Below are 14,148 nucleotides of genomic sequence, written 5' to 3'. Positions count from 1 at the left end.
CGCGCCGCCGGAGGCGCGCTCCCGCGTGGTCACGGACCCCCCCCGCGCGTGTGACCGGCGGACCCGATGTCCGCCGGTCACTCTGCGATCGGCGGGGGAGAGGAAGAAAGTCAGGCAGCTTGTGTAAACAAGCTGCCTGTCATTCTCCCCTGTGTATGAAGGATGATCATACGGTTCTACTATGTAGAACCGTTGATCACTCTTCATACATCTGAAGCCACAGCCAATCACAGTAGAAAGCACGCCCCTAGGGACACACATAGCCCCTCCCTTTCAAAAAAAAGTTAACCCCTTCACTGCCAGTGTATTTTTACAGTAACCGTGCATATATATAGCACTGATTACTGTAGAAATGTCACTGGTAACCCCAAAAGTGGCAAAAATGTCAGTCAAGGGTCCGATCTGTCCGCCGCAATGTCGCAGTGCCGCAAAAAAAAATCGCAGATCGCCGCTATTACGCGTTAAAAAAAAAAAAAACAACAAAAATTACAAAAATCTTTCCCTTTGTTAGTAAACGTGATAACTTTTGCGCGAACCAATCAAAATACGCTTTTTGCGATTTTTTTTTTTTTTTTTTTTTTTTTTTTTTTTTTACCAAACATAGGTAGCATAAAACAAATTGGCCGAAAATGTTAAAAAATTTTGATTTTTACATTTTTTGGGGGGGGAATTTCATATAAAAAAATGTGAAAAATATTGCTATTTTTGCAAAATTTACGCTCTTTTTTTGTTTATAGCGCGTGATCAAAAAATCGCACAGGTGATCAAATACCACCAAAAGAAAGCTCTGTTTGTGGGAAAAAAAGGACGCCAAATTCGTTTAGATACAGCGTCGCACGACCGCGCAATTGTCCGTTAAAGTCACGCAGTGCCGAATCGCAAAATACCCCCTGGTCAGGAAGGGGGTAAAATCTTCCGGGGCTTAAGTGGTTAACAATGCAAAGCATCAAAGATGGTATTCAACTGCAATGTTGAATTGGAGAAAGAGAGGCCGGCAGGTTCTTGTTCAGTGAAGAGAAGAGAAAAGATGGGTTTGGTTCACTACAGCCCAGCTTTCTGTAGAGTAAAGTGAAACCTGTCCCTGACAGTGCCCTCCTCCTGTGGGATTGGGGCGAAAGAAATAGCCTTTACACATAGTGCAGGGTAAAATGCTCAAAGGGACTTCTTTGTCAAGTGTAACATTTGGTGTGCATGTACAACTGCCCGTCCGGTCTGTATTTTATAATACAAGGCTCCACCTAGTGGCCACTTTAATTTTGAGCTGTTGAACCCAGTGTTGTATCTTCAATACTCACTCACACTTGTTTCTTTCCTTTCATTCAGATACAGCCGCAAGAGATTAGCCCTCCACCCACAGCCAATTTGGATCGCACTAACGATAAAGTGTATGAGAATGTGACGGGCCTGGTGAAAGCTGTGATAGAAATGTCTAGTAAGATCCAGCCTGCCCCCCCTGAGGAATATGTCCCCATGGTAAAGGTGAGTTGTGTATTTGCTGCTTTCTGACACTAAGGAGGCTGAGAGCAGATCGTCCTGCCTTCTGGACCTTTGTCGCTGAACGCACATGGTCCTAAACGCTGGTACCACTTTGTACAATGTTACACCCTGTCCTAGACCGCCCTGTGTGCAAGGGGCCTTTTAACGTGTCTAATGGCACTTTTCCACTGCAAGTACCGGCTCGGCACTACTTGGCCCAGCTCGGCTTAGTTTGCTTTTCCACTGCGTGGTACGAGTCGGCACATTTCAGCACTGTATAGGATCTACCCGGCTCAGTTTGCTTTTCCACTAAAGTAGTAAGTGGCTGGGATTACGACGATTCTCTGACCAATCAATGGCTAGTAGTGACAAACAATCAAGGCTGCATGCAAAGGATTGTGGGATATGGTATAGGTACGGCCCGCTTGGAACCCCAACCTAGGTGGTACTGTTTAAGCGAGCCGTACCTAACCGTACCATGTAGTGGAAAAGCGCCGATGTACCAAACCGTAACGAACCGTTCGAACACGTACCATGCAGTGGAAAAGCGCCAAACTGAGCCGTACCATGCAGTGAAAAAGCGCCAAATGCATACTTCACTTATAGTTGGTAGTGCAATCGTACTAAAGCCTATCTAAACCCAAGAACAAAATATTGCAGCTTACCCAGTTCTGGACCGGAATTTGCCCCGTTAATGACCAGGCCATTTTTTGTGATTCGGCACTGCGTTATTTTAACGGAAAATTGCACGGTCTTGCGACGCTGTACCCAAATAAAATTGATGTCATTTTTTTCCCACAGAGCTTTCTTTTGGTGGTATTTGATCACCTGTGCGATTTTTTTATTTTTTTGCGCTATAAACAAAAAAAAAGCGATAATTCTGAAAAAATAAAACGTTTTTTAATTTAAATTTAAAGATTTGTCATTTTTATTGCGGGTGAAAGATCAGACCCCTAACTGACATTTTTGACACTTTTGGGGGGGTCCAGTGACATTACTACAGTAATCAGTGCTAAAAATATGCACTGTTACTGTAATAATGACACTGGCAGGGAAGGGGTTAACCTAGGGGTGATCAAAGGGTTAATTGTGAGCCTAGGGGAGTGTTTTCAACTGTGGGGGGAGGGACTCGTAAAATGATCATAGAGACCTGTGATCCTATATAGAAGGATCACATGCGCTCTGTGATCATTTCAGAGAGAACAACGGTCAGCTGTGTTTACAACAGCTGACCGTCGTCCTCCCTCAGCGGAGAGCGATCGCAGTTGCCCGGCGGCAATTGCGGCTGCTGGTCCCATGGATCGCCATCCCCACTGCCTAATGGGGGCAGGAGCATGGCGCACGCTCGTCCCCCAGCACCACTCCCGCAAACCGAAGTACCCCTACGTCGATTCGCGCAGCAGAGCCAGCTTGTCGCAGTATATATGCGGCGGGCAGTCGGCAAATGGTTAAAGTTCTTGAATGTGGTGGCTGCATTCGTTTTCTTTTTTAAGCTTTTTCCTTTATTTTCGCCTGGTGATCCTGCCTGTAACACACTCCCTGTCCTACGGTGATAACACTCACTGTATTGTGTTATGGAGGAGCAGCATTGTCTCTTAAGAAAAGGAAGCGTCTTGGGACTAGAAAACATCTCCCCCTCTCTTCTTCCCCATAACATGAGAAAACTGTTTTTAGTTCAGCAGTGGTTGAAAATATCACTGTTTGAGATTACACCTATGGTAGTACTGGATTTCTGGCAGGAGCAGCTAGTATAGTTTTGCAATTATAGAACAAATATAACAAAATGCTTTTAAGTGGAGAAAAGGGAGGAAATTAGAGTTGGGGTTCATTGTTAGGTTTTGCATACATTTTAAATAGACAAAAGTGCTTTTCTGTCCCAAAAATGTATATACTATGTTTTTTAATTACTTGCAGTGAGACTCTGAACCAGCCTCCTCCCTCCTTGAACGTCATAGCTCTTTCCTCTTCTGTGAACATCTAATTGCTGTCTGTGCTGGCTCAGTTTCTCTACCCCTCCATTCACCTCCCTACATAACATTTCAAGGGGGAATGCTGTAGAGCCGTAGCCCCCAACCTGCAGCCCAAGGGCCACATACAGCCCTTTTGATGATTGAAGTTGCGGTCCTTGGGGCCCAGCAGTCAGTAGTGGGAGCATTGACTTGTAGAGGAACTTATAGTAACAGTAATCTCTAGCAGTTTTGTGTAACATGCCCCTGTTCTTTGACTGTCTCCTACAGTATGACTTCACTCTCCAACCACTCCTGTAGAACAGTCTCTGACCATTTCCTCCAGTAAGTCTTCAGTCTGTGACAATCCTCCTTAGCATTACATATGATCTGCTGCCCTTTGGAGATATCATGGGTTGATTTGAGCCCCCCCTTACCTTGTAAGTTGATAATTACTCCTATAGTACCATTGGAGTCCACAATGGCAGCACCCAGCAGCAGTCTCTGGGCTTTTAGTTGTCTACAGAAGGGAGGATATTACACGTAAATAACATGCATACAACGCATTAATAGGACATAAAATTTTGGAAATTCTTGATGCAATGCAAGGTCTGGTAACAGGGACTCTAAAGGCGCTTTTCCACTGCATGGAACCGAACGGTTCGGCTCGCTTTTGTGCGTTTCCACTGCATGGTACCACATGGTACGGTGTAGGAACGGTTCGGTACGGTACGGCGGCGCTTTTCCACTACATGGAACCGAACGGTACGGCTCGCTTAAACAGTATCACCTCAGTTGTGGTTCCAAGAGGGCCGTACCGGTACCATATCCCACAATCCTTTGCATGCAGCCTTGACTGTTTGTCACTACTAGCCACTGATTGGTCAGAAATCATTGTTATCCCACGCACTTTACTTTAGTGGAAAAGCAAACCGTACCGAACCGTTCCAACACCGTACCTTGCGGTACCATGCAGTGGAAAACCAAACCGGGCCAAGCAGGGCCGAGTGGAGCCGAGCCGGTACTTGCAGTGGAAAAGTGCCACAAGTAATAAGGCTCTGCTTGTCCCCAAGGTTCAATATCCTGGGAGGTTTTTTAGGTCAGTGGGTGACAGAATAGTCAGCATGTTGGCTAAGTGTTGAACATTGCTTCTTTGCAGTGTAAGGTCCTGGGTTTACTTACCACCTGGTACATATCTGCCTGGAGTCTGTATATTTATACTGTGTTGGTAATGAATCATAGTGAATGGAAGCCTTAACAGCCAATCAGAATTCACCCACCTGAAGTCTGGCCCAGGCGGGAGGAATTCTGATCTGTTGTTGGGGCATTACTACAATTAAAAGTAAACCTTAAAATGCAATACGGCTGCATCTGTTTATTTAGAGGAGCATCACTGCCTAAATATTAACATGGACCTGTGCTGTTTTTCTACAGGGGGTGGGGCTGGCATTGCGCACGTTGCTGGCCACGGTTGATGAGACCATTCCTGTTCTTCCTGCGAGTACACACCGAGAGGTGAGTGGTGATCTCAATATCTTATTGTATTATACATTTAGTGGCCTCTTCTTCTATACCCCTGACCAGTACTAGGTAGCCCGTCAGCCTTTAATCATCAGAACAGCTGAAATTCTTACTGGTATTCGTTTCCAGCATTAGTTCAGTTTGGTATGTGCAGACTAGTTGACATCTTATGCTGGCCATAACTGCACAGAATTTTGTCCAATTCCTACGGAATGAGCTAAAATGAGTCCCTTGTTGGCAACATCCAGGTCACCAAAATTTGATTTAGTTAATCGCCATCCAATAAGGTGCAGGCACTGTTCAGGTATACTGACAGGCGGGATATTTGGCTATCCATGCTATTTAGCATGGAAGGGGGAATCTTTTAGATTTCTTTGCTTCAGCCAGCAGGTTGAACCATGCAAAAAAAGGAGAAAGGCTGGTGCCATGGAAGTTGGCAAAAACATTGTTTTATTATTGCAGTCAAAAAAGCCAGGTTGAACCAGCTTTAGTTTCCGTAGATTTATAGACCATATGCACATGTCCCAATTCCCCTCATCCCAAAGGATCCATTCTTTGTCCACCAAAATCTGACCCTTCCATTAAAGCAGAAATTGAGAGCCTTAACCACTTCGGCTCCGGAAGGTTTTACCGCCTTAATGACCAGGCCATTTTTTTGCGATTCGGGACTGTGTTACTTTAACCACTTTAGCCCCAGCCCTATTTCGGACACTTTTTGTTCACAAGTTAAAACCAGTATTTTTTCCTAGAAAACTACTTAGAACCCCCAAACATTATATATATTTTTTTAGCAAAGACTCTGGAGAATAAAATGTCGGTCATTGCAAAATTTTTTGTCACGCGGTATTTGCGCAGCGGTCTTTAAAACGCCATTTTTTTGGAAAAAATTTGAAAAAATCACATTTCACTGCATTTAAAAAATACTAAACAGTAAAGTTAGCCCATTTTTTTTGTATATTGTGAAAGATGATGTCACGCCGAGTAAATAGATACCAAACATGTTACGGTTTAAAATTGCGCCCCCCCGTGGGATGGCGACAAACTACGGTCAATAGAGATCTCAATCTGCGACGCTTTAAATTTATTTAACGGTTACCAGTTTAGAGTTAGAGTGTAGCTCTTTTTTTTTAATTATTGCCCACGCTCTGGCGATCGCGGCGATACCTCACATGTGTGGTTTGAACAGCGATTTCATTTGCGGCTCGACTTGCGTATACGTTTTTTTTTGTGCGCGAGCTAACGGTGACGGGGACGGCTAAATTTTTTTTTTTTTTTTTCCTATTTATTTTTTCTTTTTTTTTAAACTTTATTACAGGTTTTTTAAAAAAAAAAAAATCTGATCACTTTTATTGCTGTCACAAGCAATGTAAACATCCCTGGTGACAGCAATATGTCGTGACAGGTACACTTTATGGAGGGATCGAGGGTCTAAAAGACCCTAGACCCCTCCACTACACTTCCCTGTATGCAAAACGCCGAAAACGGCATTTTTGCATACAGCCGTTTTTCAAATCTGCCGCCTTTTGCAGCACAGTAACCCGGACGTGACGTCATGGACGCCGCCTCCGGGTTACGTCATCGGAGACCCGATCGATGCCGTTTCCGGCATTCATCGGGACTCCATCCAGCCGGCGGACGTGCCGGCTGGGTGCTCGGGGCTCCCGGTGGGACGGTAGCCCCGAGCAAAGCCGCGGAAGGCGGCGGGAGGGGGGGGACGTCCCCTCCCGCCCCCCCGGGTAACGATCGAGCGGCTCCCGAGCCGCATCAATCGTTACCGACGGAAAGCCGACCGTCGGCTTCAAACAACGGTACCGGGATGATGCCTCTAGCTAGAGGCATCATCCCGGTATAACCACTCAAAGTCAGCCGACGTAGAGGCTACGTGACTGGTAGTAAAGTGGTTAACAATTGCACGGTCATGCGACGCTGTACCCAAATACAATTAATGTCCTTTTTTTTTTTCCACAAACAGAGATTTCTTTTGGTGGTATTTGATCGCCTCTGCAGTTTTTAGATTTTACGCTATAAACAACAAAAAGCGACAATTTTGAAAAAAACACCATATTTTTTACTTTCTGCTATAAAACATTCCCAATAAAATTTTTTTTTTTTTTAAATACATTTTTTTTTTATCAGTTTAGGCCAATTTGTATTCTGCTACATATTATTGGTAAAAAAAAAAATCACAAAAAGCGTATTTTAATTGGTTTGCACAAAAGTTAGAACGTTAACTACGGGATAGATTTTTGGACTTTTTATTTATTTATTTTTTTATTAGTAATGGCGGCGATCAGCGATTTTTAGCGGGACTGCGACATTGCGGGGGACAGATCGGACCCCTAACTGACATTTTTGACACTTTATGGGGACCAGTGACATTACTACAGTAATCAGTGCTAAATAATATGCACTGTTACTGTATAAATTTCACTTGCAGGGAAGGGTTTAATACTGGGGGTGATCAAGGGGTTATGCCTACTTGTGCTTGCTAACTGGGGGGGGGGGGGGGGGAGGAGGCACTGTGATTGGCAGAGAGATTGGTGTTTCACCTTGGCTGAAACACACGGTCTGTCTCTTCCTGTCTGACAGAAGACGGCAGGTCGGCTCACTCCCTTACATAGGCAGGTCGGCTCTTCTGTCAGTGTCTCTGAAAATAGCGGGAGGACGGCGGTGATCGAGCCTGCTCCCCCCCACGGTCTGACTCCCGCTGTGTCTAATCACAGCGGAAGTGCGGCTCCGGTGGCGCGCTCGCATAATCACGTAGATCTACGTGATTATGTGCAGCCGAGCCGCCCTGCCGCGGTAAATCTGCGTGGGGCGGTCGGCAAGTGGTTAAAGGCTTTTTTTTTCCCTAAATTCCAGCTCCTAGATGTACCAATATAGCATTAATGTACTTATTTTGCAAGCATAAAAGAGCTTTCCATTAATTCTACACAGGCTTACCACACTCTCTTCATAGCTGTTTAAACACACTGCTTGATTACTTCTGCCTTACTTTCTGAGCAGACTTTAGCTCATAACACAGGAAGGAGTTGACCAGCTGATCTCATTAAAACACACCCTGCATCTTCTACCCTCAGCTGGTCAACTCCTTCCTGTGTCAAAGTTTGTTCAGGAAGTAAGGCAGAAGTAATCAAGCAGTGTTTTTAAACCGCTATAAAGAGAGTGTGGTAAGCCTGTTTAGAATTAATGAAAAGCTGTTTTATTTGTGCAAAGTAAGTACATTAATGCTATATTGGTACATAGGGGGCTGGAATTTAGAAAAAAAAGTGAACTTAGCCTTTAAGAACAGGTACAAAGTTACCCAAGTTTAATAACCCAAATCTGGTGTTTCGCGCCCCCTGTAGCCTCATTTTCCTCATCATAGGTGACAAGACGGAACCCCACTTGGTGTTCTGCTGCTGAAGCCTGTACTCTAGTGCAGTGGTCCTCAACCCTTGTCCTCGGGGCCCACTACCAGGCCAGATTTTAAGTATGACCTTGGGGAGATGCAGACTAGAATACTGCAATCATTGAGCAGCAAATGAGATCACTTGTGATGATGTTTAGTTATCTTGCAAACCTGGTCTGTTAGTGGGCCCCGAGGACTGGAGTTGAGGACCACTGCTCTAGAAGGTTCAATATGAGTGCTCAGGGGTGACCATCTGCACAGCACTGCTGTAAAGGGCCATTATCAGGATAGCTGTAGACCATCGTCAGTCCGTTCTCCTCTGATCCCTCTCACTAAAAAGTTGTTTTCACCCACAATCTTTGAAACATTGTTTTATTAACCTGCCATGCACGTGCCCACTTTTTTGACAACGGATGTTGGCAAGTCTAAGCGATATTTATTCATTCGTGTCTGTATATTGCCCTCTGTGTGGGTGACTCTTGTATTGAATCACTTCTCAATTTTCAATAAAAATGATTGTACTGGGAAAAAAAGCTAAGAATTTAGCCACAAATAAAAATGTGGAGTGCGAACAATGCATGTAACTGTGATCTATGCGCAAAATATTGTAGAATACAATTAATTTTATATTATTAACAGTACATTTTTTTGGCTTTCAGATTGAAATGGCACAGAAGCTGCTCAACTCTGACCTGGCAGAGCTCATCAACAAAATGAAGTTAGCCCAGCAGTACGTCATGACCAGCCTCCAGCAGGAGTACAAAAAGCAGATGCTAACCGCCGCACACGCACTGGCCGTGGACGCCAAGAACTTGCTAGACGTCATTGACCAGGCTCGGCTAAAAATGATCGCGCAGTCGCGGCCACACTAAGCGTCCGAGCACAGACTCCTGTTAACGCCTCTGTCTAACACGTTTTCCTTTTGGGATCATGTCTAGCCTTCCACCAGCAGCCTCGCTGTCAGCAGGCGGCCACGCCTCCGGCGCAGGAAAAGCGCCGGTTGGCGCTGCGCGCAGTTTCAACCTCTTTCCGTCACAGCTGTCAAGGGCTGAGGGTGCCGCTGCCGCGGGTCTCTGTATGTGTCAGTCACCGGGAGGAACGTTGGCACAGGACTTTGCTGGATCGAGAATGACCAGAGTCCAGGTGCAGATCAGCGGAGGATAAGGCTCGGCGATATCCGTAAAAAATCCGCAGCGTCCGTCAATCCCGGCGGCTGCTGCAACTGGAATATCTTCCTGTTCTGAGTTTTCTTCTTTTTTTTTATTTTTTTTTTTTATTTTTTTCATTTCTGCTGTCCAGTATGCTATGAAGAAGTTCTATTTTGAAGACTTAATCTATTGAGAGACTCCAGACAGATCATTGCAGTTCAGTCCCTTTTTTTTTTCACCCCTGTGGACGTGTGAAACCTTTGACCGAACATTCAGTGTGAATCCTGTATGTCTTACATTTCCTTTTTTTTTTTTTTTTTATCTTCCCCTCCACCAGAATAAAGTGCCAGTTTTTTTTTTTTTTTTCCCTTTTTTAAGAGGTGGATTTTTGGTTGCTTTTTTTTTTTTAATGTAAACGCGCGCTGCTAACTCACAAAAACGTGCGTATAGGACAGGCATGGACGGTCAGTAGCCCTCCACCATGAGGATCTGCAACTCCCAGCATGCCTAGAGGCTGACCGGTCATGCTGGAACTTGTGCTTCCTCAAAAGGATCAGGTTCTCCGTGCCTGGTACAGATAGATCCAGAGCCATTAAATATTCCCATTTTTTTTATAAATATATATATATATCTGTAATTTATAAATAAATCTTAAGGCTGTGCTAACATTTTAAATGCAGCTTTCTTGTGCACTGTCTTGCCTGTTCCATCCCATGTTTTGTTTTTCTTTTTGTTTTTTGTTTTTGTCACAGCTTTACTGCCCTAATAAATTATCAGACCACGTTCACGCTATAAGACCTATTCCCTCCCATGGGTGTGCCAGGGGAATAGAATTGATTCTCAGGAAGAATATAAAGAACTTGTACAAAGCATTTCAGCTATTAAAGAATTAGGCGGTTTGTAAAAATCCAGAATCGCTGGGATCGGCGACTTGTTTCCTCAATGGTTTCAGCAAAAAGAGATAAAGACTCGACCCTCCAGATCAGTGTGAACAGCGGAGCATCTGGGAAATCGAGAAGCTCTTAAAGATCATTCAGTTATTAAAGGATTTGAATATATTGTTGGTTTCCTTCGAGTTATATTTGCAGATGCCATGATTAACGACTCTTAATTCAAAGAGCAGAATAATGTAAACCATGAGCAACCAGAATTTTCTGTTCGCGCCTTTGCATTGGTTTATTGAGTAGGCCTGGATGAAAATGAACCAGCATGAAATTACTAGAAATATTCTCACTTTACGCACAGCTGTCACTCACTAAATTCAGCCCCATAGACTTTCAGGTCCACCTCTGGCCCCAGGACACAGCCCATTAGGATTCTTTGGGAAGGTCTCTGGCCTCAGGGAACAAACATAACCCTAAAATTTTTATGCACTAGGTGCAGCATTTTCCTTTTTCACCTAGCGCATAAAAATATTAGGGTTATGTTTTTGGGAGCATCTCTGGCCTCAGGACACATCCCCATAGAATTCTTTGGGAGCATTCCTGGCCTCAGGACACCGCTCCATAGACTTCCTTTGGCGCATCTCTGGTCTTAGGACACAGCCCCATAGACATTTTTGGGAGCATCTCTGGGCTCAGGACACAGCCCCATACACTTCATTGGGACCATCTCTGGCCTCAGGACTCTGTCACATTCACTGCAGTCCCCCTTTCAGAACACAGTTGGTCGTTGCATAGTTAGTACAGTGGCTCCTCCCAAGCTGTTAAGTTTTTTGTTTTTTTTTTTGTTCAGCCTGCTGTTTGAATAGTAAAAAAACTTAGTGTGTACCAGGCTTTAGATTGGGTGTAGAGAAGGAAGGCAAAAATATTAAATTTACTTTGTTTTAAAACGCACTTATTCTTCAATCCTTTCAGTGTGAGGGTCGCATCATATAGTTTACAAATGCAGGCCGAAAAAAATCCCCTTCCATCAGAGTTCTTTTAACATCTGGTTCCCCATCAAAGGCCTCCCTTACAACAGGGTCCCCATCAAAGGCCTCCCTTACAACAGGGTCCCCATCAAAGGCCTCCCTTACATCAGGGTCCCCATCAAACTTCTCCCTTACATCAGGGTCCCCATCAAACTTCTCCCTTACATCAGGGTCCCCATCAAACTTCTCCCTTACATCAGGGTCCCCATCAAACTTCTCCCTTACATCAGGGTCCCCATCAAACTCCCCCCTTACATCAGGATCCCCATCAAACTCCTCCCTTACATCAGGGTCCCCATCAAACTCCTCCCTTACATCAGGGTCCCCATCAAACTCCTCCCTTACATCAGGGTCCCCATCAAACTCCTCCCTTACATCTGGGTCCCCATCAAACTCCTCCCTTACATCTGGGTCCCCATCAGTGTCCTCGCTTACATCTGGGTCCCCATCAGTGTCCTCGCTTACATCTTGGGTCCCCATCAACGTCCTCGCTTACATCTTGGGTCCCCATCAACTTACATAAGAGTTTACATAAGAGTTTCCCCATAAGGGTCATACCTTACATCTGTTTTCCCCAGAGTTCCCCATGAAGGGAGAAGGGAGAGGTAGTTAAAGCTACTGTAGCTGCTGATTTTTAATATACAGACACTTACCTGTCCAGGGAACCCACAATGTCGGCACCCCAGCCGATTTTCGGTTCGGCTGCCAGGTGCTGCCGTCACCGCCGTTCGTTGACTGTGCATGCTCGAAGCAAGTTACGCTTTTTAATTGGCCTGGCAGTGGGGGAAGGAGGAGGGGAGGCTGAAATTTTGAGGGACGGAGGAATGGAAGTGGGGAAGGGTACCTGTCAAAAAAAGGTTACCCATCCCCTCCCCCCTGAAATGTGCCAAATGTGGCACCGGAGGGGGAGAAGGAAGCTGATCAGCAGAGGTTCCACTTTTGGGTGGAACTCCGTTTTTAAAGTGAAGATCTTAGACCGCCTGTGTTCACCCTAATCCTCAACCTGTGCACATTGACAATACTCCACTGACCCTAGCTGTAGGCTGAATAAAATCTTGTAGTTGGGCCATAGTTTGGAGACCCCTTCTTTAAAGCATTGCTTCCCAACCTCATTCCTCAAGTACCCCCAACAGGCTATGTTTTCAGAATTTAGCTTCGACAAAATAGAGGTCCTAAATACATTGACTGTAATTTAAAGCATCTGTGCAAGGTAAAGGAAATAAAGAAAACATGACCTGTTGTGGTGCTAGGGGACTGAGGTTAGAAACAACTACTGTAATGTGACTGCCTTAAAACATTGTTTTTTGTATTAAACGCACCCTACAGAAAAGATCATACCTATCTGTTGTCCATTTTTGCAACCACTGCCAAAGAATGTTCACATCCATCAATTCCAGGTCCTCTACTGGAGTTCCTCCCACTGGCCCCTATGCCATGGCTGTTTCCTTCATGTAGGGTCCACATATGGAACCACACAATGCAGCAGGGGATGTAGGCATCCTACGCACCTGGAAGTGTTAAATGTTAACATCCTCCTGAAGGCCATAACCCTTAAACAGAGTGAAGATTTGGAATGGGTGGCAGGATGACAGCGGGGTATTATTGTCTTTTATTTGCAGAGATTTTTTATTCCATTTTCCAAAACAGTTTTATGGTCACTTTTCATTGCAAAGTTTTGGCACTATTTCATCTTTGATGAGGATTTATACTTTACCTGCAGATGTATCCAATTTCTTAGTTTTGTTTTTTTTTCTTTTGTCTAAAAATAACAAACATGTCATACTTGCCTCCTCTGCGCAGTTAGTTTTGCACAGGGCAGCCCAGCTCCTCCTTGGTTCATTTGCTGGTGGTCCTGGCCCCTCCCTCCTGCTGAGTGTCCCCACAGCCAGCAGCTTGGCATGAGGGTACCCCTGCCAAGCCACTGCTCTGTGTCTGCGCATTGGCTCACTGACTTTGACAGCAGCAGGAGCCAATTGCGCCCTCTGCTGTCTCAGCCAATGAGGAGGTAGAGTCCCCGGACTTCTTGGCTCTCATGAAACAAATCTAGATGAGGGCTCAGGTAAGCAGTAGGGGGGCTGCTGCACACAAAAGGTTTTTCTCTGTCGCTCATTGACAGACGTAGTCTTCTTGATTCACAAGAACTGGGTTATGCTGCCCTCTACAGGAGTAGGACTAGGCAGAAAGAAAAAACGTTCTGGCTCCACCCTAGGGGCAGTCCCAGAGGGTATATCCTCTTCCTGTCTGCTACAGAGAATCAGTTTTTTTCTGTCTAGTCAGGAGTAAGGACCTAAGTTCCTTGCTGGGATCTTTTTGGTCCTGGCAAGATTTTTTCTTTAGAAAAAATATTTTTTAGGTAGTTTTCTCCAGTGTTTTTTTTCCTGTGAGATCTTCAAGCAAAAACGCCGGACTGGGCGACACTAGTGGTCACCCCAGCCAGCCTACGAGCGCGCGCAGACCATTGCATTGCGCTTGGTCGGCCGCGACACATTCAAGTAAGTATGCGGGGCCGGGCGACGGGCTGGATGTTGAGATCCAGTGGTCACCCCGGTTTCTGCCTACGAGCGCGTGCAGACCAGAGCTCCGCGCTGGGTCGGCCGCGACGGAGTCCCATTGGAGGGACTGACCTTGCGAGTTAAAAGTCTCGCTTGGACGCCAGGAACCACAGAGTCGAGGCGTCCGGAGTGGTCCACAACCCCCCACCCCGGTGGAGAGGGTATTGTGAAGAGAGGGTGCCTGTCGGTTCGGTATGGTGAG

The 14,148-nt window shown here is 45.4% G+C and overlaps 1 protein-coding gene across 7 annotated transcripts in view; it reads left to right on the top strand.

The window, feature by feature from the left end:
- PTK2 (protein tyrosine kinase 2) overlaps nucleotides 1–10,540 on the top strand; it is a gene marked incomplete at its 3' end in the record, with an annotated part of 628,214 nt that extends 617,674 nt beyond the window's left edge. For all 7 annotated transcript variants that reach the window (XM_082257401.1, XM_082257399.1, XM_082257400.1 and 4 more), the window contains 3 exons: nucleotides 1,324–1,479; nucleotides 4,857–4,937; nucleotides 8,994–10,540. In XM_082257401.1, the coding sequence (XP_082113527.1) occupies nucleotides 1,324–1,479; nucleotides 4,857–4,937; nucleotides 8,994–9,206 (450 nt within the window). The remainder of the gene's footprint in view (nucleotides 1–1,323; nucleotides 1,480–4,856; nucleotides 4,938–8,993) is intronic.
- Between the last annotated feature and the right edge of the window lie 3,608 nt (nucleotides 10,541–14,148).

The sequence above is a fragment of the Pelophylax lessonae genome (assembly GCF_965119305.1).
Source record: "Pelophylax lessonae genome assembly, chromosome: 5".
Classification (NCBI taxonomy): Eukaryota; Metazoa; Chordata; class Amphibia; order Anura; family Ranidae; genus Pelophylax; species Pelophylax lessonae.
Note: the sequence above shows the minus strand (reverse complement) of the source record. Positions and strands in the feature narration are given on the sequence as shown.